This window comes from Aulostomus chinensis, chromosome 16 (assembly GCF_037954235.1).
Source record: "Aulostomus chinensis isolate RoL2024-O1b breed Wild chromosome 16, RoL_Achi_v1.0, whole genome shotgun sequence".
NCBI lineage: Eukaryota > Metazoa > Chordata > Actinopteri > Syngnathiformes > Aulostomidae > Aulostomus > Aulostomus chinensis.
This window is the reverse complement of record NC_141335.1, coordinates 19,943,864-19,971,382: the sequence shown is the minus strand read 5'-3', so window position 1 is coordinate 19,971,382 and position 27,519 is coordinate 19,943,864. Positions and strand designations below refer to the sequence as shown.

The 27,519-nt window shown below is 41.3% G+C and overlaps 2 protein-coding genes across 2 annotated transcripts in view; one reads left to right on the top strand and one right to left on the bottom strand.

Moving 5' to 3' along the window:
* Positions 1 to 12,764, top strand: part of ttc7a (tetratricopeptide repeat domain 7A) — a 52,714-nt gene extending 39,950 nt beyond the window's left edge. The window contains exon 21 of the mRNA XM_086180687.1: positions 10,825 to 12,764. Within this exon, the coding sequence (XP_086036813.1) occupies positions 10,825 to 11,043 (219 nt within the window). The 3' untranslated portion in view covers positions 11,044 to 12,764. The remainder of the gene's footprint in view (positions 1 to 10,824) is intronic.
* A 7,629-nt stretch (positions 12,765 to 20,393) lies between these two features.
* On the bottom strand, positions 20,394 to 26,615 carry stpg4 (sperm-tail PG-rich repeat containing 4). The gene is made up of 5 exons (XM_086180977.1): positions 26,303 to 26,615; positions 25,600 to 25,664; positions 25,278 to 25,323; positions 20,842 to 20,946; positions 20,394 to 20,521 (listed from the first exon to the last, which is right to left on the bottom strand). The coding sequence occupies exons 1-5, from the start codon at positions 26,447 to 26,449 to the stop codon at positions 20,411 to 20,413; spliced, it is 474 nt and encodes a 157-aa protein (XP_086037103.1). The 5' UTR covers positions 26,450 to 26,615; the 3' UTR covers positions 20,394 to 20,410.
* Between the last annotated feature and the right edge of the window lie 904 nt (positions 26,616 to 27,519).

Sequence of the window (27,519 nt, the reverse complement as noted above, 5' to 3'; positions counted from 1 at the left end):
GAGGCAATGGCAGCTGCTCATAATCATTACTCTTTCTCTCCCATGTGCAGTGCCACACGGTATTAGAGTCATTTCCTTTATGCTGCTACTTAACCAGGCACAAGATTGACTTCACCATGGCCTTCATGCAGCATTACAGTTCAGTCATTTGGCAAACTTCAAATTTCAAAAAATAGAAACAAACTTTGGTCCATAACCAAGCAGTGAAAAAATCTGCTCATATTTTCTCCCTCCTGATCACTCCCCCACATTTCTTTCAACTGAGTAGACCCTCTCTCTCTCTCTCACTTCCGCTCTATAAAGATCCACTCTCGCCCACTTCCACCCACTCCTGTGCTCAGTCTCTCTGCCAGTCTGTCTTCCAGATGATCCATTGGATTAACCACAGTTGCTCTGACCCCTGAACTCTCTCTGTTGTCATGGTGAAGGGACCTGAGAGGGATATTCCTCAAATCCAAGACTAATGTGCGCTCAACACATGCTCCCACACACAAGCACACAGTGGCAGTGGTCTCCATAGAGACCATAGATGTGCTAGTTGATATGTCTTTGGCTTAAATACTAGCCGCCTTGTGACCACATAAGGATAGCGGTGTTGTTGTGACTGCACACTTTGCTGTGTGTAAAAGTGCAGTCCTGTCAGAGTAGACAGAGGTACGCGCCTCTTCCATATTTGGCCTGTGGGAGAACCAATCCCAAGAGGTGAAAAGTTGAAATGAAGCCAGCTGGCAGTGTCCTACTCTGGGTCTGTCACAGGGCAGATGTGTTCTCAGTACGTGCGTGCGTGCGCGCGCGTGTGTGTGTGTGCAAGCGTGTGCAGGGATGATTGTGTTTGTGCATGCCTTCATTCCCCTTTGGATTTGACACACATGTTGACTTTTGGTGACAAGCTATATGTGTATATGTGGCTTAAGCCTCATGTCTTTGTGGGCACTAATAGACCAAAAGACAAAAATGCCAATATTAAACTACATATTTTGGATTATATCATAGACATGCTAATGGACCAGTGTGATAAATAGTTGCATCCTTGCATTATGATGGAGGCTAAGTGGGACAGTGTGTGGGACATTTTATTTGGAGCGCTTCCCATATTTCCGGATTGCATCAGCCTGCTAGAATACAACCTACAGTTGCTGCTTTTCTCCCTGGCTCTGGCTTCATGCATTTATTTTTACACTGTATCTGCTGTGGACACTTTATGTGCCGGTGGCCCATTTATTCTGCTCTGCCTTAAGGGGAATTCTGATTATATTCTTGGTTGATATTCTTATACTTGAGCCATTATTCTGTAAAAGAACATACTGTACTTTCCTTGAATGTCCTTAAGATCTTTTTCAGCTCTGGGTTATTAGGGTTACAGATAAAAGAAGATGCACTTCTCCTTTGGCTTCACAATGAAATCCCTCATAGAGATTCATAGTGGATGATTTTATTCGATCACACAGCATCTGCATGAACTATGAAGCAAATGAAAGCCTCTTAAGAATACATTTTATTTAGATTATTTTCTGAACACTCAACATTTTTACAGGGACTTCAATGCAACACTGATTTAGGACTAATGTATATTCTAATTCTGTTTTGTATCTCTTCTTCTAATTCAAATACAGAGCAACACTTTTACACATTTAGTTTAATAGACTATAAGAAACCAAAACATGTAGTTTCAGTACTTCTAACTGCAAAGCACGACAATGTATTCTTGTGCACCTACTTGTATACATTAACTGCATATAATTTCATACATACTTTCCATGCAATATGCTGCTGAAAATGTCAATGCTGTGTTTGTCAGTTAACTTCAGGTCAATTTAGATAAGATTTTTTTTAAGTTTGAATGCTAAGCTAAGCTACCAGCCGCCAGATTGGTGTGCCAGGCATGATTGTGTTTGTGCATGCCTTCATTCCCCTTTGGATTTGACACACATGTTGACTTTTGGTGACAAAATAATGTGACTCTTTACCCTAATTTTGGGCAAGAAGTGCGTAAGCCACAAAAAAAGAGGATTCCATTTCTTTGTCTGAAAAAGGACACCAATGAAAGTGCAGGAAAGGAGATGTTTGTAACACAACATTGTGGGTCCTAAGAATATATGAGCAATGTTAAGTGTTGTCTTTGAAGTGGTACACGCATTTGCATTTTTGTATACTTCCCTTAACAGACATTCAGGATGGTTCCTGTGTGTTCCAAAATCAAAAAAGCTTGTCTGCCATTTTTCAACCAAGCCAGTAGGTTAAAATAGATGTCTGAGCATGGAGTGCTATTGGACCAACAACAGAATGTTACGTCTGCAAGGGAGTGGCCTTGGACGACTACAAGCCCATTCCTTTCCTTGTTGTAGGTTTTCTACCTTATAGCAAAGGGGGATACCAACAACTCCTCACCCTACCACCCCTCTGGTAATGTAGCACCAGTTTGCAACGGACTAAGTCTAATTTATTGCCTCAGCTATGATTTTATGGCCACAATCACAAAGTTATGTCCACTTTTACACTCCAGTTACAGAGATATACTCAATGAACTGTCAATACAGTCATCCATCCATCGTCATCGTCATCAGGGCCAACATACAGAGACAGACAACCATTCACATTCACATTCATATCTACGGTCAATTTAGAGTATTCAATCAGCCTAGTCCCCAATTGCATGTCTTTGGACTGTGGGAGGAAGCCGGAGTACCCGGAGAGAACCCACGCAGACACGGGGAGAACATGCAAACTCCACACAGAAAGATCCCGTGCCCGAGCCGGGACTCGAACCCGGAACCTTCTTGCTGTGAGGCCACAGTGCTAACCACTGCACCACCGTGCAGCCCTGTCAATACAGTATGAGTTCAATTATGTATGTGTAAAATATAAGAGAAAATGGACAAAATGTACATTTACTGTATATATAATAGTTAACTTCTCATTGACAAATCACCCGCTGAGCAGCCTCCTATAGCTTCATCCTCTAATTCTATGATTCCCAAATTAGTCTGCCTCTGATTGGCTCCGATCCTGGTTCACTGCACTCTGAAAGCAAGTACAAGCCAGTCAGAGGTGGTGTGCGGCTGTGGGTGGGGCTTCCGAGGATGCACACTTAGTAGGCCTAGATCTTGCTCTTACTGGATCGGAAAAATAAAGCCCTTCGGCACTGAATATGTTGTCTGACTTTCTCAAATTTGAACAAAAAATGATTGAAACAGTCTCATGCATGGGTGCAGCAGAATCTGTCAGTGGACGCAGTTACATCAGATGGGTCTGGACTACCAAAACATCTGAATCAAGGCTTCCAGGAACATGACTGACAGAGGTAGGATTAACCCAAGTGTTGCTATCCTAGCCACTGGGGCTACTAGCTCCATCTTGGGTGCCAGAGGGGTACACGGCCGTGTAAATCTTTAAGGGGATTCAGGACTTAAAAACTTCAAAATTGTAGTCCACAGACTAATACATGATACCACATTGGCCATGTTTTCTTTTTGAGTGGTCAGTGGAATTAGCATATTTAGAAACATGTCACCCTATTCTCAGTATCTAATCCATTTCCCCAGACACGACATCTTGTGCAGTTGGAATTACAAGCTAATGACTAAACAATTAACATTCCTCTTTTAAAAGCTCAACTTCAGTTGAATGAAGTCATTACTGACAGTTGTTTTTGTAAACTTGGAAAGGGAAATTTAAGGGAAACCCAAAACTGGATGTCTTGGAGAAATTCACCAGTTGCAGCAGTGTGGTATATAATAACACACAAACACGTCTTCCCTTATTCACCACTTTACTCAACCCCCACCCACCTTAACCCGCCCTTGTGTGTGTGTGTGTGTGTGTGTGTGTGTGTGTGTGTGTGTGTGTGTGTGTGTGTGTGTGTGTGTGTGTGTGTGTGTGACATTGTGTTTGTGAGCAAGAAATGCAGTGATCAGACAGTGACTCATAGCTCCGGTCAGCTGCTGGTATTTTAGGATGGATGAGGGTGTGGTAGTTTGGGAAAACTGAAAAGGGTTATAATGTGTGTGTGTGTGTGTGTGTGTGTGTGTGTGTGTGTGTGTGTGTGTGTGCGCGCGCGCCCGCACGTGCATGCGTGTGTAAGTGCTGGTATGAGAGTGCTTATGGTTACCAAAAGTGTTGAACTTCATGGTTATGGCATCCTGCAGGCTACATCTAAAAAAATCTACTGTACAGTACTTTGCTATTGACATGCTGCCAGCCATGTCAGCTTTTACACAACTGTTTCTGCTATTAACCTCATATGGTAAGTGTTATGTTGACATTTGTATGTGTGGCATGTGATGCATGCGTGTGCGTTCTGACGGATAGCTGATCCTGAAAGTCCAAGCCCAGCCCTGCTTCCAGTGATGGTATGAAATTAATCTGCTCCACTCCCAACATCCTCCACATCTCCTCTCTTCTGTTCTGTAGTGACGCCTCATCTGAGTCAGCCGCACACTTGTACTGTTCCTGCTCTCTACCAGAAGCATATTCATACACTGCCTCACATATGCATGCATACTCTCAAGGACAAGGACTCATTGAATTAATTGCGTTCCAATTATCAAATGCTCCCCATCTCTGTTTCTCTGTCTGTCTATCTGTCTCTCTCTCTCTCACTGTCTGTCTGTCTGTCTCTCTCTCTCTCTCATTCTCTCTTTCTCCTCTCCCTCCTCTCTGCATGGATGGGGGTGGTTGTCAGCTGATTAGATCATGCAAATACATTATTTATAACACTTTTCTCATTCTCGCCACTTTATGGGATTGCCTAGCAACCAGGAAGGAAATATATTCTATTGAGTAAGACCTCTGATAACCAGAGAAAGAGCAAGAGACAGAAAGAAACAAATTGGGGGGGGGGGGGCAAACAGAGAGACAATTGGGAGTTGGTTGGTGCTGTCGTTGCTATGTATGGCTCATCTGGGCTCCCTTATTTTTTTCCTTTTCTTTGACGCTCCACTCCTTTTTTCCCCACTCTTTCACCCTTTCACTATTAATTGTTCCCAGTTTAGCTCTTTCTCGTTCACTCACTCTCCCCTTCCCTCTTTTCTTCCTCTTCCTATTCTCAATTGATCCCCTTTCAGTCCCTCCATCTTCCTTTGCCCCCTTTTCCCCTGTCTTCTTGTAATCTTTCCATGTGAATGCAATTTAGTTCAATAAATCTCTGTTTTCCCTCCAGGGCAATTCTGGTGCAGCAAAAGAAACATAAAGAACATGGGAGAAAAACTACTGTACATACAGCAGCAACCAACAACACTAAACAAGTTAAGGCAAACATAAAAGTGTAAAAGAGGGCAAGTAATGAAGAATACAAAATTATGAGTTGAAAAAAAAAATCCTCTTGAAACTGGGGAGCCTGTTCCTCTTCTCAGAGGGCAGAAAGGGAGTCCTGGTGCTGAGGGAAGGATGGAGGTGGCCAGTCTGACCAGGTGATCTATTGTACAGAGGAGATTAAGCTTGGACACCCTTGGGATCATACAGCAGGTTAGAGTCCCACTCCAGCAGTTAGGACCACATTTAAAAATCAATTCAATGAAAGAGACATAAAGTCTTAACTGTTTTGTCCACTGGTATAAAAACAACAGTACTTTGGAGGGAACTGTGTTGTCCTCCCGTTGTAGTTTGTCATGGTCAATTGTGCCCAGGTTTTGTGTATACCAGGAGTGTGGACTCTTTCCTTTCTTATGTATTCTTAGATGGAGTGGGTGGGTTTATTTTAAAATCAGCATGTCCTTTTTTTGCTTGTATTGATTTTTTTAATCCTCTCCGACTTTCCCGTGCTCACACTCATGATTGTGAAACAAACTGACAACAGCAGAATCATCTGCTTATTTTAAATGTCTGTTGTCATACTGGCAACTGCCACTGTCAGAGTAAAGTATGTGCAGTAAGAGGGATAAAACCAGTGGAGAAGAGGCCCTCATCATTCAGGTCCCCGTTCAGTCTTCCTCTATATTCAAGCCCAGTGTGGTAATATAGCTGCGTGGAGTCAGAGGGATACTGTTAAGGCTCTAAGGACCATGTCAGAGTCTCCTACAGCAAGATACTGAACCTCTAATTGCTGCTGATGCCTTTGCCATCAGTGTATAAATGTGTGTGAATGCGTTGGCAAGCTAACACCTTGCGAAGCACGCTCTGCCAACAATGTTAGAGCTGCAGTGCTTGTGCTTGAGCCCGCATACTCTCTAACGCTGCCATACACTGGTGGAAACCCTCCCGTCTGAATAGCTCCTTGGTGTTTCAGATTCCACAAATCCAGAATCTTTTGCTGCACTGGCACTTAAAAATTGACCAACAGGTTCATCAGCATCCAAGGTTCACTGCTTCACATATCGTGTATGAGTTCTTGCTGCAAATGTGATAATGTGTCCACACTACGGGTATTGTTCAGGAATGTTTGATACAAAGAGTTCAGTGTGTTGACTCGGCCTTCACATTCCCCAGATCTTAAGCAAATGAGTGTCTGTGGGATAAACTGGAAAAACAAGTCCAATCCATGAAGGCACAAACTCACAGTTTACAGGATGTAGATGATACGCTGGTAACTTTTTGATGCCAGATATCCCAGGAATCTTTCTATCTACTATATATCTGTAGAAGTTTTCATGGAAGTCATGGCTCAAATGCTCAGAGCTATTTTGGCAGCATAAGTGATGACCAACAAAATATAAGGCACATGGTTGTAATCTTCTGACTGAAAGTTGTACGTTTATATATGGTCAGAAGATCCTTTTTTCAAATCCTGTTGCAAATTTAATAAGTACTTTCACATTTCTGGACATATATTGATTCACTTTCAGCATAACAGCAAAGAAAGCCAATTTGGCTTGATAAGGTCCTATTAAGGGGTAAAGTGTTAAGGTTAAGGCTAACATGACCTAGGTAAATACAGCAGCCTGGGTTTACTTCACCACTGATGGGATTAAAGTTTGAGATTAGAGGCTCCCTCTCTAATTCAGTTGCGGGTTTTTATATGTGTGTGTGTGTGTGTGTGTGTGTGTGTGTGTGTGTGTGTGTGTGTGTGTGCATATATATATATATATATATATATATTTATATATATATATTTGATCAAGACAGAACAGGTTTTTGCAAATAGTTCATAGCTCTACGATGACTGTTTACCTGCAGTAGGTACTGCACAGAAGAATTTGTCTCTGGTTTTTCACAGTGAAAATGTATTTCCAAATGCTCATGAATTCAAAAGCCAAATCCATATTGGCCCTGTTTGTGACATTTAAGATGTTTTATTCTTTCTCTTCAATCAAATACTCTTTATCTTTATTAAATGTGTATTGTTTGTAGTGTTTGAGAAGTTTTCACAAATTCTGCATGCGAGACGAGTGAACACACAACTGAACACTTGCTCTGCTTGGCTCAGCTCAGTTCAGTCGTACTTTAATGGCAGCACAAGAAACAAATGTGCACGGCCAAGCTCGATGGGATCAGCTGAAGTAAAACTAGAGACAGATGGCTTGGTGTAATTAAAGCAAATCCAATTGATACCAGTTTTATCATGTTAATGCCAGAAACACTCTGTTGCAGTCTCAGTGTTGCTCCACACATTTTATTCACTCACTTCCTTTCTTATAAGTTCGCTGTCCTAATACCTTCCCCAATTTATTGTGGCTGAAAATCTCTCCTTTTTCCTGGGAATATGTCCTGTTGGTCTTTCCTTGAATTGCGTCCTTATTCTCCCAATTGTAGTCCACCGTGGTGGCCCATATCCTTGTTTAGTTTACATGTGATAGTGAGGTTAGAAGACTTACGGGTTTATGTGTGAAAGGTCATATTCAGACCTGCCATGAAGAGGCATCCTGAGGAATCTGAACACAAGTCAGCAGCTCTAAAGAAGGTCTGAACACACGGAGGATGCACTGACACCCAGTCACTAAAACCAAGGTGGTCTTGACAACTCCTTTGCCACCTTGAAGAGCCACTTCATCGGCTGATGTTCTTCATTTAATTAACAATAAATTAGCATGAAATGAACATGTCTAATCTCATTTTCTTTAACCCTTTAACACAAATTTAAAACATTTTTTTTGTTTCAATGAGTTATGTCCTTGAAGTATTTGTCACAGGGAGCTGTGGCTCTGCAGCCTCCCAAAGTTTTGACTCTATACTTTTTTGGAGGTATCACGTTTAGGCAGAAGCTAAAGCTAAAGCCTGAGTTTACCAACCGTATCTGGCAACATTACGCATCTACAGATGGTATCAGCAGCACCTACCTATGTGCCTATAAATGTGTGGTCTGGCGGATTGTTGGTTCTCAAGTCTACAGCACAGAATTTTTCCTGTAAGCCACATCCAAATGGGCAGGTGCACACTTATGATCTACTTCTGATACGCAGGACGCACTGCAGCACATACATCTGAAAATTGTTGAAAAAAACAAGTGCAGTGATGGTAAGTCTGAACACCGATAGCTTCACTGCAAATAGCAACTGTTACTGGCCTTGATGAAAGTCTCCTTAATGGAATATGATTTGCCAAAAAATATTGGCCTATATTAAATGTCGCTGCTATATGTTTTCATTCTTCAGATTAGCTAAAACATTTTTGCAGCACAAGGACAAGCAGCTGTTCACGTGGAAAAAAAAACTTAAATACAAGGATGTTGCTCCGGACTGGATTTAAATCATCCTACTTCCTTTAGAGAAATAAATCCTGCCTGAATGGTGCTTCGGGCTTATTTAGCAGAAAGGACTACATCATGCACACGCTTTTATAGGGACACATCAACGTGTAAAAGTGTGTGTGTGTGTGTGTGTGTGTGTGTGTGTGTGTGTGTGTGTGTGTGTGTGTGTGTGTGTGTGTGTGTGTGTGTGTGTGTATACATCCTGTGACAGGTTTTCTCCATGCCCAAGAGTTTAAATCTTCCTCTGTGTTTTCCTCACAGCAACAGTGAGAAAAAAAGAACAGAGGAAGAGAAAGAGAGAAAGACAAAAGACAAGGTGTACAGGGGTTTTGTGTGTGTGCGTGTGTATTTGTGTGTGTGTGTGTGTATGTCCGTGTATATGTTTGTGTGTGTGTCTATTTCTGTGTGTGTGTTTGTCTGCACTCTTATTGAAAGTTGCATCAGGGCCCCTAGACAGTTATGTGAATTTCAGCCCAATTAATCTGGAGCTTGTGAGCAGAGACTGCATAACAAGACTCGTCTGTCTGACCTCAGGCCAGTGTGTGTGTGTGTGTGTGTGCGTGTGTGTGTGTGTGTGTGTGTGTGTGCATCTTGTATGTGAGACTGGTCAGTTGCGTGATGCAACTTTCTGGGCTCTCGTACACACCACACCCCAACTGAGCTAAACTCTGAAGAGACAGCACACACACAAGTACCCCTAAAATTCGGCTTGACCTTTCACATGACAACTACAGTTATCAGACACAACATCCTACACACACACACACACACACACACACACACACACAGATACCATATAAGTTGATGCAGTATACTGTTGAACCAGTGAGTGATTGCATGCTTACCCACCACTCTTCTTGTTAGAGCCCTAGGCATTAGCTGCCTAGCACGCTACTGCGACTGTAGCCTACTGATGTACTGGACTGACATATTCATTTAAACAAATACCATTTCAGCTATTTACATGCAAAATGTGTTAACTTCCTGTATCAACCATTTTAAATGCACTTTCTGCCCTTAGAAGTCACTGGGTTTTATTCGTGTCAGTATCAATCTCTTATAATTATTTTTTTCATTGATGACTTGTTAATAGGGATGAGAATTGTGAATTTCATAATTACATTACCACTTGTTTATATCGAGGGGGTTTTCTGGTGTCTTTGCAAAGGGCATAAAGGAGGATTGATATTTTTCAGAGCAAGGTCTTGTGGTTCTCAGTGACTTCAAACATGTCTTCTTTGCATGTTGTAGCCTAATGGTTAGCTTGCTAGTGTTTGCTGGTAAACTAACATTCAGGTTTCAGTCAGGTTTTGTTCAGAGCTGGGGGTGTAAACCCTGCAGCTGTTAACTCAGTGGGAAGGAGAGTAGGGGAAAATACCTGTTCAGTGAAATCAGTGAATACCTCTAAAACATAGGCAAGCCGCTTTTACTATCTAGAGCAGCAATGAGTTCCTAAAATGAGAGTGAAATTTTTTTACAAGAAAATGAAGAGGCAGAATTGGTGCTACACAGTCAAAAGGCATTTTAACAACTCAATATGAGTTTGCATTTGCTACTGTTAACACTTTTGTATGTGTGTGTTTGTTTTTGTGTTCCAGACAACTAAACTGCAAACATACAGCTCTGTCTTTCAGCTCCTCCTAATATCATGATTTGTGGATTTTCTCCCTTCAGTCGTACAATCCTTTTTGGAACTGCATCTAATAAACTGCTGTACAGTTGGTTGTTTTGTATTTTGTCATCCTGAACTAGTCCACAGGACAGCAGAAATTATAATCCAAGATTTGGGTATTTTTGTAAAAAGCCACCATCTGTTTACTTGATCTTATCATGTTATAAAAACTGTTTTAATGGTTGATATGTAGGATGAAAAAAAACTATTAGAGGTGCTGCAAATTAATGTGAAGTGAGCAGTCTGTGTTGTTAAAAGGAGAGCGTGCCAAAGGTCAACTTTTAGCAACAACAAATTCAACTCTAAAACAAAAAATAAATGTCCTTCATTTAAAAATGACAACAACCATTTGTAGTTTAGATTTACTACATGTACATAAAGTTTGATGCATATTTCATAACCCAGATGTCTTCAGCACCTTTTATGGCTGGGGTTTGAACGTTTTCTCTATTAATATTATGACATTTGAATAGGACTTGATGAACCTACTTCCAGTTAACATTTAGATTAATTTTTCATTACACCCATCCAGGGTCAGCTGCTGGTGAAAACGGGGTGTGTGCACCTTGGGGAAAAGGTCCTGCGTGATGCTGTTCAGATCCACAGCACATCTCATGAGGCATGGAGCGGCCTGGGTAAGGCCCTGCAGTCTCTAGGGTCCAGCCAGGCCCCTGACTGCTTCTTGACAGCCCTGGAGCTGGAGGCCTCCTGCCCCATCCGGCCTTTCACAATCATCCCCAGGGAGCTCTGAAGGGCCTGGGTTGAAGTGTTGGTTCAGGTTAAACAACTGGCTTGTTTTCTGGATGTTCATATGCAAATGCAATGGGAGGCATTTTTGGAAATGGTCTCATTCCCTCTATTAATGAGGGTTACATGAGATCCAATTTACCATTCTGGCATCTGTTCAAAAATCCATCAGCTTATTTCAGAAACCAAAACGACATAATTACATTTTGAGGATCTTTTTTATTAGAGGACAAATGCTATTTATAACAGCTAAGATGATCAAGCTTAACAAGGCAAAACTCACCTCAAAAATAATGCTATGCCTTTATTTTGTGATAACTGGTTGTTATCGAAATATCACAACATAACATAGCTCATTATATTCTGAAAATGAAATGATATCCCGATACAGGATATGACTACAGCATTTCCAGTCTTCCTTACTTGAGGGAAGATTTTTTGATAGTTTGACATGCCAAGCTGTTCCCCTCAGCTCTTTATGCTAAGCTAACTAAGCTAACCTGTTGAACTGTGGTGACCCTGTTCTCAGCCAAACTGGAAACCATAACTGTAGCTTCCCTGATATCAGGCAGACAGATGCGATGGTGGTATTGTTGTAGCTCATGTAACTCTATAAAATAATTTCTCTAACTGTTAAGCTAATCATTGTACAAGTACTTTTTCACCACTTTCAGCAATAATGTTATCTTTTAGAAACTGGGTCGACTCCCACCATCATACTCTCAGCTACCAGTAATATTCCAACATCACAGCATCAAAAATATTCTAGCCTTCATTTTTAATAAGCTTTGATTTAAAATGACAGAATATCATTTACCTCATGGTGTTTACATGAAGACAACAACAAGAATATTCAATGTCAATGTAGCTTTTGCAGAAAATTCACAAATGTGTGAAGGAAACAATAACATCCATCCATTTTCTATACCACTTATCTGTTAAGGGTTGGGGGGGGGGGGGGGCTGGAGCCTATCCCAGCTGACATTGGGCAAGAGGCGGGTTTCACTCTGGACAGATCGCCAGTTCATTGCAGGGCCATCAGGAGCAATTAGGGGTTCAGTATCTTGCTCAAAAATACTTCAACATGGTCAGTGGGGGAAGTGGGGATCAAACCAGAGACCCTTTCGGTTGCTCGACTGCCACTCTACCTTTGAGCCATGCCACCCCTGAAAATAAAAATACTTCCATGTAAATACTATGCTATTTGTCACTACATCCCCAACAGAATATTACAGGTAAAAAAATATAAAGGTTACTGCTGAGTACAATCTTAATGACACCATGATTGGTTAAATGTCTTTTGTTAGGATAATCATGAGAGATAGATATGAGTTTATTTGTTCCCGTAATATTTGATTAATCATAAATCACAGAGATGTGCTGGTCACAGCTTGTGATGGAAAGCGTGTTGTTGTTGTGTTATTCTGTATATGGTAATGCAGCTACATTAATGTTGTATAGGCTGTCAGTCACAACAGCAGCTGCACTTCATCTTTATTTTAGCCTGTGATGTATTTTTGATGATGGTGTCGATCAACGCAGCTTTTATGTATTCACACACACACACACACACACACACACACACACACACACACACGCACACACAAATTGATGACATGGAATAATCACTGAACAGCCCTGCTGGAACATATGAGCTGTCATTTGATTATGAGAGGGTGGGACTGATAGTGTATGTGTACGTGTGTATATATATATATATATATATATATATATATATATATATATATATATATATATATATATATATATATATATATATATATATATATATATATATATATATATACATATATAGAATGTCTTTGCATTATGTCTATTCATGCACATGTGTTTGAGATGATCCTCTGGGGTGATGTTTTTCCCCAGTTGTTTGTTTTGTGTGTAACAGTAGGTAACTCATCTACACGTCATGTGTGTTATGTTTTGTTTTTGTTTTTTTATTTGGACTCATCTGTTTCTAATATTCTATTATAAACAATAATGGTTTTGAAAATCACTGCTGGATGCTGCGTCTTCACCTGCCTTGTCAGTTGTGACTAATGGACATCACTTCCGAGTGTCTAACCACATTAATGTGAGCAGTGGGACTGGGCTACTGGCTTATGTAATACTGCCAGCACAGTTTTCTGCCTCCAAACTCCCTCCACCTCCTCTCTCTCTCTCTCTCTCTCTCTCTCTCTCTCTCTCTCTCTCTCTCTCTCTCTCTCTCTCTCTCTCTCTCTCTCTCTCTCTCTCCAGGCAAGCCTGATGTGATGTGATGTGGCTTGGTTGCCTAGCAGCCATCCCCCTGTTTGAGTAACTGGGGAGAGCGGAGAGATATCTGGTTTGGTGAACAACACACACACACACACACACTCACACTCACACAGTGAGAAGCAGATAATGCCCCTGTTGTGTGGTTTTGCAGGCTTGACAGTGTCTGTTTGATGTCTGCTGCTACCACGTGAGCTATGAGCCAGCTATAATCAATGTCACAGGCTGCTGTAAATTGATTTGTGTTATGGGAAGCGTACCTGCCCGTTGATCTCAGCAACTACTCATTTTTGACCCTTTCCTCACTGTGGGACTACCAGAGCAAATGTTTTTAAGTCCACATGTTCCCATCACTCCTGGCATGAAAATTCCTCATCTATCAATACTTTGATTCACACAGGAATTATCGATCACTGTTGCCTCTTTGCTGCTGTCCAAAAAAAAAAATCTATTTTTACTTTTTCCCCTGCTGCCAGCTCTGCCTTGTTCCTGCCTTTCCTCATTAGCGCTGTGTGTGACACCTACACAGGGGCTTCGGGAGATGAATGGTCTAATCCCTGTGGGTAAGGAGTGAAATATTACATGGTGTGTGCACACATGCACAAACACACATATGCGGTCATGGACATGCATACATGTGCATTGACAAAGAGAGGCTCATGCACACACTGTGTGGTACAGTAGGTATGCACATGACTAAATACACACTCACACACACACACACACATGCCATGGTCTTGACAGCTCTGGTAAAAGGAGACAGATTAATGGAGGAAGCAGCTCTCTGCAAAGCCTCTCAGAATGACAATGGGCAGATGAAGCTCTGTTCTCTGGACTGAGTATCACCATGCACACATACACACACACGCGCGCGCACACACACATACAAAAATTCAATGCACACCTGGGATCAATGAGTAGAATGCTTGGTATCTTAATGCATATGTGTATGTGTAACTGTGGTTATGTAGTCACTCATAAGGGCATCACATACACTATCTGTGTAAGATATGAGCACATGAGGATGGGCTTTTGGTGAGCAACAGGTGTTTAGGTTAATTTAGGGTTGCCTTGGGTACACACCCGGGCACACACGGACACACACACACACACACACACACACACACACACACACACACACACACACTCGCTCAAAAAATACCCCCAAAAAATACCCATGCACACTGAATGGAATAATAAATAGATAAAAGATAATCAACCTTAAATTGTGTGTGTGTGTGTGTGTGTGTGTGTGTGTGTGTGTGTGTGTGTGTGTGTGTGTGTGTGTGTGTGTGTGTGTGTGTGTGTGTGTGTGTGTGTGTGTGTCCGGGGGGCACAGGTATTCAGGCCATGGTTGTATGTGTGTGTTGGTGCCAATACCGCAAGGGCACATGGGGGGCATGGTCCGGGTTGTGCAGGTGCAGTGTGCCAAGAAGGAAACTATAAACCATCATTGTGATGTCCAAACAAGGATGGGGAGTCATAGATGGGTGAGGGGTGTGATGGAGGTTATGAGGATCACATGTGATTCCATAAACTCATTTATAAATAAAATGACTGGTAAAGTAGCTACATCACTCATCCTCAGTGGATAAATGTGTTCCAGAAGAGTGCAAGAGTGCTTTCAGCATTCACATGATGCCAAGAGAATGTGGTCGACATTGTCGAAATATTGCCTAAAGGTGAGGAGTAAATGCATTTTATTACAGAAGATACCTGGACTAACAAGCTTTACTTATTTTTAAAGCTTTCTACCCACACGCAGTAAAAAAAATTCAGAGAAGCACATTGTACCTGCTGTTTCTAGTCAGTGTTTATGAGCAGAACATTCAATCTACCTTAATCGTAGCTATAATACAGACGCGTCATCATATTATGCATGCATTACTTTCAGGTTAACAGGACATTTATTCTCGTGTTAAAAACATATTTTGAACTAATGTAATGATTAATTTTTCAGTATTTATTCGAGATATATAGAAAATATTTTGTAAATATATTGTGTTTCTCCTTGTATGTGATCATTTTTCAAGATAAAATTTAGAGGTGAATGAATAAAATATTTTCTTAAATTTACACACAGTATACATGCATGTGTGTACAAATACTGTGTAAATTGAACCTCCCAGAGAGAATTACGATGGTGTGAGTGAGGCTTATAGAGAACCAGCCTTTGCACCAATGGTGTCATTATTCTACAGCCACGAGAACACATGTGCATCAACATTTACTTCATAAAGTTCAAGTAGGTTAAATACCGTAATTCACAGTATAGTAATGGCACAATGAAACATTAGATGTAAACAAGTTGTGCTCTCAAAATGTACATCTTGTACAGTAACAGAGTACTTGAATAATACTTTCATCATCTTATGGTTGGTCAGTTTAGTTTTAAGAAGTCTTGAAATAGTACACTAAAAAATCAAGGGTATAACTTGGGAAATAATTCATGTACTTAAGACCACTTGTCTTGTTATTTATGTTTGTTTTTTTATGTGCAACTTTGGATGCCATTGGATGCAAGACAGAGTTCAGAGCCAGAATCTTATCTTATTTCTCTTCTGACAGATGAGAAGATTGACAGCACTAATGGTTGTACTGTAAATATGAAGCTACTGTAATGTAGGTCAACATAGCTAAGCTAAGCCTAAGTGTAGATTTGCCATTACCATACAAGAGAAGCACATTGCATTCACCAAAGAGAAGAACAGCCCTTTCTTTTAGACCTGCCTTTTTGATTTCACAAGATAATTTTTCTATTATCAGAAAACACAGGGATGTTTTATTTTTTTCCTCAGGTTAGTATTTGCTTCCATACTTTAGACATGAAAGGGTTAATTTTTTTGTTGCAAGTAAAAAATCTTGTTTCTGACATGTTGCACGTGTCTTTATAAAAACCTTTGCTTTAACATGGATGACTCTATATAAATGACAGAAAACATGAGGGTCAGGAGAAAAGGTTACGTGATACTTTAATACATACCTTTCTTTTGCTACGCGAGCCCCCAGAGGCCATGTTAAACCTGTTTCTGTGGCAGATTATTCTCACATTGTTGCCACATCAGCCTCGTTTCCAGACATGCTCTGATGCTTATTTATGAGGGTTAGGGAAATAATAAAGCAAGCACAGCTCCTGCAGTATACGGCAGCTTGGCAAGCTGTGTGTTCTTATCCATCAGTCACTCCAAGCTCACCTGATCACCATCCAATGCTCTTGGGCCACTTCCATACACACCCTGATAGTGCCAGCACCATTACCCACTTCAACAATGACCCTCTTGTTCGCCAAAAGTCGCCCATTGGAGCTGATTAAACTTTAACGTGTCATTTAATAGAAGTGTAATGTTGCCCCTGTGTGTCTGTCAGCAGCTTGAGGTGGGTAAACGGATACCTGGTCACCCTCCTGGTGTATCACTCTGTCTGCAACATTCCTCCACCAGCCAGTCATCACCCATAGTGTGGGAGGTGGCAATGAGCATGAATGTGACCTGAACTTAAAGGGGAGCAGCATCTTTTTACCTCATTGTTTGACTCCTTCTCTATGCTGGCTGCAGTTTCTCAAGAAGCTCATATTATTCAGTAGGCGTGATGTTAGGAGGACATTTTAGTTCAGCACAATGTCAATGAGGAAACAATCACTGCTCTGTTTGAGGTTTTGTTTATTTGGCAAGTGTTAGTGTGAACTGATAATGGCTTTTGTCTTGCAACAGCATTGGATTATGGGTATTTGTAAGTAACCTCTCATTCTTTGGAAATTCCAACAACGTGCTGTCGTCATCATTCCGGACAAATGTCACATTTTTCTCAGCGTGTTGCCGTGAGTCGGTTGTTAATTTGACTTCAGCCCAGCTGTAGCAGCAAGAAGTAGGGTCACCTCCTGTTGGAAGCTGCCAAAAACACAGATTTATTTCAGACCCCACTGATATGCCGCACTGCTCCCTGAATGTTGTCCAGATCTCATTAAGCTTTTCCCGGAAACCAAAGTTGATATTTGGGCTGCTTGTTCGACCTTCCCTGACACCAGATGTTCTCATGACCTTTCAATGACATAACTCCTCTGTGCTAGTACAACTTCTTGAATCACATGTTGGTATAAGGCCCATTTTTACCTCACACTCAAATGACTTTTATATAAAAGAACACTGCGCTACATACATGATAAGTGGTGGTGTGGTTGTAGGCTCCAAGACCCTTTAAGCAGTGAGAATGTGTGAGAGCACATGTTTGCAGGTTGACACATTAGGTTCTGAAAAGCAAAGGATAAGTGAGTGTCTGTGTGTGTGTGTGTGTGTGTGTGTGTGTGTGTGTGTGTGTGTGTGTGCGTGTGTGTGTGTGCGCATTCATTGCATTGTGCGCCTGCATGCACATACTTGGAAGCAATGTGTGTCTATGCGGTGGAAGGCTTGATTGGCAGAGGAAGAGCGGTGCTGCCTGCTCCTGTGGTCGAAGCGGGCTGAGAGAGATGGAGGGTGTTAAGTCGTCAGTATGAGGCATATGTCAGAGATCAGTGCTGGACTGTGGAGATCACTGACATGAGAAGAGAGGAAGGGCTCTGATGGTTGAGAGAGACAGAGATTAGCTGGGGTTTGGTGCTTTGACCACAGGAAGAATAGCTGCTCATCCCTTGCAAACACACATTCTCATTACATTTTTCTCTCCACTGACGGTCTTCCTACGAGGTACGCATGCCCAGTCCTCCAGAGGCTGCATACAAAACCATATGTTAATAAGATTGTCTTCCCTCTTCAGGTTGAATTGCACACTCCTTTGTCTCCAGAATAGTGACAAGGAGAATGAGACTGCCACTCTTGAACCTCTTCAAGCCCTCAAGAGTCAGCAACCGAGGGAAAACAATGTGGTTATGATCAAAGTCAGAGCTAAGTAGTGAGCATGTGACAACACTCTGCATGGCCTGCCTGTCCCTAACAAAACACTTCTCTAATACATGTGGAAGTGTCTACCAATGACCCATGATGGACAGTAGTTCCAAACTTCTCAGAAGTCCTCTCTTATCACTAATAACTTATCTGTTTATGAGTAATTGTGGAAGAGGCACACTTGAACAAAATGTTGCATCTCCAGTAGCTCTGTTGTGTCAGGGGTCAACTGACCTGAGCACTGCAGATGTTTTACAACCTGAACAACCATAATGGCTTTAATCTTGGATCTCAGTGGTCCTGGATTTGAAATGGGAGGTCTTGCTTAAACAGGAACATTTTGACCTACAAAGTATTCGCCAGGTACATAAATATTAGAAAGAATATTTACTAAGGTACACCAAAACCTGAACATCACAACAGAGTGAATGTTTATCCTCCCGAGCAAATGGGCAGGTCCATATGTCCTCTTTGGGTGAACTGTTATATAGTTAATAAAAATGGGTAATGTAAAACATTTTGTGAATACGTGTTCATTTTTCTTATATTTCTTTTTTTTCCTCCTGCACCTTTTGGATTTTTTTGTTCAGACATACGTGCACTATTTGGGCTAAAGCTGGTACGAAACACATATTTACACATTTACCAAATACAATTGAGTCCCATTCCCATTTATTTAGGGACAAGTCCCTGGTCATTTAATGAATGTGAGTATCGGTTTTAATCTCCTTTTAGCTCTATTTGGGTCTCAACCACAGCCGGGGTGGAATAAGAGTTTATTTAGGAGTTCAGGCTTATGATAGCATCGAGGGTAAACCAAAACAAGAAGCTGAAAGACCTTTGAAGAGCCCCTGCTTTAAGGGAGTGAGGGATGATTCCCTTAAAGACAGAGAGAGAGAGAGAGAGAGAGAGAGAGAGAGAGAATCTTTTACATGAAATTACATCATTTGAAGCTTCATGTAACTGGAAAACTCTCCAGATGATAACCTTAATACGACAGTAAGTGACCTGATCAAGAAAACAGTAAAGCTAAATGCTGGGTACTGTACATGCTAATTACATACAATTACAAAAATCATGAACAACTCTGACAGCCAAAAAGGCACGAAGACAAATCTGAACTATTTAGCAGTGAAGCAAGAAGCACTAATGATGAAGACTTCTGCTAACTTAAAGGTTTTTCTCGGGATGAAGGGTAATAACAATAAACAGGTACAGGTATTTTTTAAATTGAAAACGTGGAGATTTATGCTGATTTTGGACTGTATTAAAAAGTAGTTTAATAAACTAATGCACAATAAAGTTATTAATTACTGTAGTACATGTTTAGACCTTGGATCATATACCAGAAACTTGGTGGGCAGAATGGATGACTACAACTCTCCACTCCCTCGACAACTGTCAAACTGGCTGTGGCACAAAATTCCGTTGCTCAAAGGCGTAAGTGTCTCACTATGAATGTGAAATGGTGCATGCTCAGCAGAAACCTTCTCCAAATAAATACATGATTTTTAAAAAAGTATCATGGTCATGCGAAATCTGCGTTGTTTACTTTTAGACACCCTCTCCCTGCACTGTAATCTCCACCCCCTTTCTTCTCCATGAAGAGTTGATTCCTATCGCTGCTTCTCTCTGTGTTCCGACATTATTGGCTGTGTTTGTTTGGTTCATTGAAAGAACGAGGGAATATGCGAAGTATGGAGTGATAAGAATAGCTGTTTTATTGTGTGCCACTGCCTTGGCCTCTAATACCGAATGTGTTATCTGAGGGTGCAGCATGCCACACTAAGCTATGTGCATGTGACGCATGGCTGAGCAGCATTCCTCCTCCTGAGTGCATTGCAGGGCAGAGATAGTAGGAAGGCAAAGCAGCCTGACTGCCAACAACAGCGAGCAGGAGAGAGGAGAGATGGAGGGAGGAAAGCAACACCGGGAACATGTAGTTAAGTGGAATGAAGTACCCTTTGTTGCTGATAAGATCATTCTGCTTCCCTGGCTGGAGTCACTAAAGTGATTTCAGTACAACAAATGTAGCTTGTTATCCTGCTGGCAGACCACATCATCCCTTCATGACATGCAGATCCACATTAATCAAAACAATAAGAGACTAGAGGCTTTCCTTCATTTGTACATTCATGTTTCTACCTTTATTTTATCAATCATGAGCTGTGAGATAATAAAAGGAGGAGCATCCAGGCATTGTGGGTAATCATGTTAACACTAGGGGAGATTACGGAAGAAGAGGCTGAAAGATGGATCCATTGTGGCCTTCATACTGAGACGCTCACCAAACTTCCAGCATGGCTCATAGGCTCCTGGTCCAGGGGTTTCCTGTGATACATATAGACAACACGCAAGCACGCACATGTAACTTTTTAACAAGTGTCTATGCTACTTTTTCATTTATACTTATTTTTTTCACCAAACGTGGGTCCAAGGAAGAGCTAGTTGGCTGAATGTATGGGAGTGCTGAAGCTGCTGATTGTATCAATGCTTATCTTTTCTCCATTGTTATGTGGCATCTTACAATGGGAAGCCCCATATACTTGTTTATAGGAATTAATCAAACTTATTTAATGTTACAAAGTGTAGAAGGATAACAGTACTGTAACACAAACAAGCCACACTTCTAATATAAAGAACAAACTCACTGAGCGCACAACGTGGAGTCGTGGCAAAGTGGATTTGAAGCAGGAAGTGATGCCTTTCGCTGGTCTGGCCTGAGGATTGTAGCTACACGGAGCTGGTCCCTCCTTCTGGGGTGATCAGAGATATTAATAGTTACTGATTGATGGAGTGTTTGATCAAACCTCAGCATGCTGCAGACCCAGCCTGGCATGAAGGCAATTTAGGGTCAGGTGAAAAAATTAGTGAGGAAATGGGCTTTGATCGTGGTATCGTATTTCTATGTGGGATAATTTAATGTCCTGAAACTCATTAGAATTGCTGATTTTCACAGCTCCCTGAAATGTACATTCTGAAAACGCTATTAAAAAAGCCCACCAAAGACCAGGTAAGACCAGAACAATTTCATACCTTTCTCATTCCAGGGCAAAATTATCACAAAAAAAAAGGACCCAGCAATTGATAAATCCATCGTTCACAGTCAACAAAATACAGGATTTCTACAAATCCACAGCAGCCACAGTACTGAAACAGCCTACAGTCGGTCAAAGGAATTTTGGCTCCATTTTTTTCTTAACCTGTTTGTGTTTGCGAGGGGTCAATTTTAGGTCCACTACTTTTTCACTTTTATTTTTAGTATTACTTACTTACTTCTCCCCAGATGATCTGAGTCCTACTGGCATCCTGTGAGATTCTACAGATATTACCGCACTGGTTTGAAATCTTGACGTCATCGTGGATGCTGACTTCACATCAAAGCAACACTAAAACTGGATTTTATTATTTAATAAATTTGCAAAGGTAAGAAGCGTAGTAAACTGGAGGAGTACACTAAAAAAAAATCCACTGGATAACTGTAGTGCACAGCTCATCGGAATATTCAAGACACATCTTCTCTGATCGAAGTAGGGTGGGAAATGTCCCAGAGTCATTGCACTGATAAGTGATTTATGATCTTGAAGTTTTGTTTTTTTAAGGCACTTCATAGCCTGGCATCAATTGAGACCTGGGTGACCAAAACATCCTGATAACATCAACTCCTCAATGTATATTATGTACATGCAATAGAACTAAAAGTGCAACTCTTTTATTTTACTTCATTACAAAAAATGTATTTAATCAGTTGCAGGTTCATGCATGCTGAGCTATAGAAAACAACATTCATCTTTTTTTGTGGGTACTCCAGTTTCCTCCCTCCATCCTAAACATGTATATCAGTCACTGGTCACTAATCCTGCACTTTGCTGCCGACTGCTTCGTAGAGGATGGGTTAAACAAAATGAATGAATTCGAATTTTGTTAAAATCTATACACCAACGACAAAGACTTTTTTCTAAACTAGCATCACTTATTTAAGCAGCATTGCCCTTCACCAGCCAAACAAAGGTACCTGAATTGAAAGGAACCACTCCAAACATGGCCGCTATCATATTCTACTGTACATTGTGACCTTTTTGAAAAGCAAGCTTAATTGAGCTCATGACCACTTTTACTGTTGTACAATGGTGATACTCCACTCATCTGAAGGATGTACTAACAATATACACCAAAGTTATTTTGGAGCGCCGTACCATACTGATGGCTGTCAGACCTATGACATCTCATGTGGCTCATGCCTTTATGGTCTTGCCAGTAAATCCTGTGGTTTTGGAATGTTTAGGTTTAGTCTCTGTCAAAAGTCAGTTTGTGAGTGAGTCTCTCTCTCTCTCTCTCTCTCTCTCTCTCTCTCTCTCTCTCTCTCTATCTCTATCTCTCTCTCTCCTTGCCTTTCACTTCTCCTTTCCTCTTACCCACTAACACACATACTGGTCATCACCAGCGGCGTGCCACGCAGAAATAGCATCGCCCCCCTTCACCCTCCTTCTCAGACATAAAACTGTCTCCAGGTCCCAGAACACAGGACCAGTCTTTCATTTCTAGTCACTCTGTGATTCTGAGAGTGGAAAGAGTCTTGTCCTCACTCATGCCGCCGTGACATGTTACTTGATCCCAGCTGCCAGTTCAGTTGACCCTCAGTGACTGGCCCTCTAGCCCTGCATGCCTGCCTGATGCTCCCAGAGGTTGCTAATGCAGATGTATGAGGCAAGATGGGCACCATTATGGAACCTCTTGTGTATGTGTGTGGGTCAATGAGTTTGAGACAAAGCACCTGGCCTACTTTCCTACTGTGGCTCAGCACATTAGAAACCTTCTCCTGTGTGGTGAAAGTGACAGGCTTGTTGGAAATGTCTGAGGAACTTTTAAACTTTGACCTATTTTTGGCTGTATAACATGACCTCACTCTAAAGTACTTCTTATACACGTGTGAATCTGCAGTTTTTACTTCTGAAATGAACACAACAACCCATATTTCAAGCTAATGTTTGGATGTGGACATAAGAGATGGCGATGCTGCGACACATAACTCTAAACGATATTCTATCCTAAAAAGGCAGCTGTATCTTAACTAGACCAGGTCAAATCTACATGTGTCTTGATGTGAATTCCAGGAAATTAAATCTGTAGTTTTCTATACTGCTTGCAGTACTATTTTTTTTGTTAAAACATACAATCATCAGTGTCCCTTGCTTCTACACATAACCACTATGCTGCCTGCAATTCGATGTATTATTCATGATATCTTATTCATCAGACTACTTAATGAAATGGCATCTTGCAAAACCTCTCCATCACTGCTAGGGAAAACATCTCAATTCAGATGTTACGATGCATTCCGCTGGCATGTAGAGAACTGCATCACCAGAACTGTAAAGCTTGGTTCTAGTGATATAAAGGCAAAATTCTGCTTACAAACAATACAATTTTATTTCTCAGGGTCATCAGTGATGGTGGTTTTGCACAACATTGTGAATTTCATCCATTTTTTAGTGAGTTTGAAAAATATCTCAAATAAAGCATATACGCTGTAAGATTATGTTTGGACATCAAAGGTTTTTATCAGCACAAAGTTTGGTCAGTTTTGGCAATTTAGTTTGAAAGAGGAACATCCATTGGGAAACTCCAAAATTTGGTTCCCGTACCCTTTTCTAGTGCTGCTCCTGTGCTCCAGCTAACACAGGCAGCAGCCCTGCATTTTAAACCGAGTTAATATTACCCATTGTACCTGAGCATGTCAGCACCAACATTTGCCAATTAACAAAGGAAGTTACAGGCAAATAATGTTTATTGAGAAGTCAGAGGATCGCCAAAGTTATTACACTTCACCCAGAAGGGGCAGTGAATGCCTGACGTACATGTCACTGCAGCTCTCTCAATAATTGGAGAGATATATCACCCAAAAGCAAAAATGTCAACTTCATGGTGCTGCTAGAGACAAAAAATCAGGGGATACAATTTCATCCATATACGTTGAAATATGTCACTGCAGACGTAAATAGCTGCAGCTAAATTCACCACCTTTAAGATTTATCCTCACGACAATCCATCCAGTAGATGTTAAGATGTTTCAGTGTGGACAAAAGTCACTGACAGACCTGCGTATCCATCTGTAGATCCACATTACAAGTTCACATGTAGTGGTTAAAGGTTGAATCTCCTTCTGCACTGCAACAGGACATTTATTCAAATTAAAATATGTGGGATTATGTTTTGAACAGGCTTGATTCTCATGGGAGGGTTTTTTATTCCAAGCAGCATATGGGATTTTGTAAAAAACAAAACAAAACAAAACAAAACAAAACAAAACAAAAACATAACACATAAATGTAGGACACACTGTGGCCCTGAGATTGAGAATTTAAGTACAATCAGAAAAAAAAGAGAACATATATCTTTTGTTATGCAAAATGTTCAGTGCTCTTGAGGTTTATTTACATATTTGTGTGAATCAGTTTTGTTCTGGGTTAAGGCCTGGCTCAGCGATATCTGTAGTCCCAGAGGTCCAAGTGTAAAGCATTAAACCATTACAGCTTTGAGATCTGCTTTGAACTATCTGTCCACCTCAGTCAGGTCAGACTTGTTTGCTCTCAGTAACTTTGCTGCAGGATTTGTGTAACTGCTTAACCTTTGACAATTAACTTGTCTTAGAGTCACTGTGACACCACTAGCTGCAGAAAACTGCTCCCAACTCTACAGTAATAACACCCTCGAGATTTCTTAGCGCCTTTCCTTCTCTGTCAACACTCAGCAGCTGCCAACACGGCTCAAATATCCATCAGCCACCAGCATGGACTCACAGCTAAGGCTGCAACATGAACCAAAGCTGACTGGTCAGCCAGTGCAGTACCTTAACAGGCCCTCAAATAGGGCAAATGATACAATAAGACAGGCTGTAGGATCAGTTTTCTTTGGCCTTAGTGGTTGTCATAACTAGCTCATGTGCAGCACACACCAGATAGACATCACAGCAGGTCATCGCTTGTAACCAAAACCTATTGAAAGTGTATTGTAATGAAGCCTTTTTGTGTTCAGTGGAAAGACTGATTGGTCCTAATAACAAGTCTCATGGTGACTAGATACTTACAGGTGGAAAGCTGATCCGTTGCACGCTCGACCGAAACATCACATGCCTGCAAGGAGAGGAGAGATGGTGGAGGGGGGGCTTGTCATAAAACAGCAAAGAGAGAACAGTGAGAGGAAGAGTGATAGAAGAACAACGCCATGCATGATCAGAAGCAGAGGAAATGAGAGAGCAGGTTGGTGATTGCTCCTCTGCCTTTGTGCTGTGAAGAAATGAGAGAGCGAAGGAGATGTTGTATGAAGAGGAAGGATTCATAATCAAGGGATGATTCATGGGTTGTCTGCTCCATTGTGAGTTAAAAAGAGGCTGTTTGTCGAGTGCTTACTTGCAGGGAATCTTCTCCACTGGTCTCGCTGTCACATTGTAATCACATGGGGAAGTATTTATATGCTGGCACAGGGAATAAAGATAAAGAAGTGTTATATGTGACAGTATCACTATGTTTGTTTTTCTGCAAGGTTGCCTCGCCAACAGGCTTCTTTCTCAAGCTTTTCTTATGATGTAGCCACCAGTACTTTTACACGAGGTTGTCTACTTTGATACCATGTCACAGCCAAATACACTATCGCAACAAAGCAATAAGACCGAAAATGTACGTCCCCTTCTTTTATACGGTCTTTTGAAATTAGTATACCAACCAGCCAAAAAGTGCCCTTGCTAAGTGAAACAACAAAAAAATAATAGCAAGCTAGTAGCAACTGCTAGCAGTTAAAATCTCCACAATGTGCAGTACCGTTGATCCTCTTATCCAACTTTTCAAAAGACATCAAATAAGTATTCAGGACATTATTACTTATATATATGGTAAAATGGATTTACACAGCACTTTTCCCTTAACAGTACTCAAAGTGTTCCTCCTGCCCAAGGACACTTCAGCAGAAGGAACCAGGCATCGAGCCAACAACTAAAGATAGGTGAATGACCAGCACTGCCTCCTGAGTAAAAGGTCTTGCTGTACTTTCAGTGGAAGAGGAAACATGCAGCTAATACCATATACTACCCAGATGCGTAAATAGTCTGAACCCCACCTTGTCCCTGATGCCCAGGGTGATGATGTCAGGTCGGGGACAGTTTTTAAAAGAGTGGGATGCTTGGCGCATGAGGGCCTCCTGGGTGGAGTCAATGTAATTGTGAGCTCCAGGCAGTAACAGGTCCCCCTTCCGCACACCATGCATCTGGGCGTTTCTGCCTGCACCTTTAAACCCATAGGTCTTCCTCACCGGATTCAGTTCAGCTTCTTCGAGAAAGTCTCGAATGTGATAGAGACCCGGTATGGGTGTGTCCTACAATGACGTGAGAAGAGAAACTTTTGTGTGTGACAAACAACCGCACCAAAAGCATTACCTGCTTCGCAGAGGTGACAGTGTCACAGGGATGACTGATTATTGCAGGCCAACCTGGAAGTTATCATTCCCATGTACATTTCAACATATTTTATGCTATAGAAAATGTTAAAATATCTTAAACTAGAGTGTACAACAGACTTTATTTCATTCATTGAGCAAAAACCACTTTAAAGAACCTTTTGACTTTGAAATGAAGGAACTGGACATTTAACAATGTTTAAATCTGGGTTTAAAGACTCATTACTGAGTTCAGGTTCACTCCCATTACAGAGTGAGAGCTGGATAGCCCACCTTTGATTAGAGGAGGGGCTGCTCACTGCACAGCCAATAAGAGGCAGCATTGCTTTTATGTCTCCGTGCCAATAACAGTCATGGCCTGGAGCCATTATGTATTTAGGCTGTCCATCAGAACATGTGTCCATCCACATGATATCTAGAAATGGCTTTAGGGAATTACTTTGAATTCGGCACAAATCCCTACTCAGGCCTCTTCACTAACAAGTGTTAACCAACAACATATGCATAGCCTTTTTCTGATGATCCATTCATAAAGGAGCAGCTGATGAACAATGGAGTGTGAGAACCAGGGTTGCATTAAGATAAACTGAAAATTAAGAGAGTGTCTCATTGCCATAAATGTACTGCTGGGCAGTTAGTGACTGGATATGGTGCGATGTTTGTAATTTATGTCTAAATGACAGAAAGCTGGGCAGAAACAATGGGACTGTAGTTAGCAATAAAAGCCATTAACAGAAGAAGAGCATAATATGCCAATGAGGAGCATGGAATCACACTCTGTGGTATTATGCAACTAGAGGCTGTCTTGAGACATAATTTACAAGCACTGCTACAGTTGTGCAAGAGCACAAATTGGCAAACCTGTGACAAGTGTTTGGCCT

What these genes read in the sequence shown, in the direction of transcription:
- stpg4 (XM_086180977.1), bottom strand. Translation starts at nt 26,449, where the DNA reads ATGCATGGTGTGCGGAAGGGGGACCTGTTACTGCCTGGAGCTCACAAT. An exon ending in GTGGAGAAGATTCCCTGCAA is followed by an intron (nt 25,324 to 25,599) that starts GTAAGCACTCGA and finishes CTCTCCTTGCAG; the next exon opens with GCATGTGATGTTTCGGTCGA. An exon ending in GACTCCACGTTGTGCGCTCA is followed by an intron (nt 20,522 to 20,841) that starts GTGAGTTTGTTC and finishes TATGTATCACAG; the next exon opens with GAAACCCCTGGACCAGGAGC.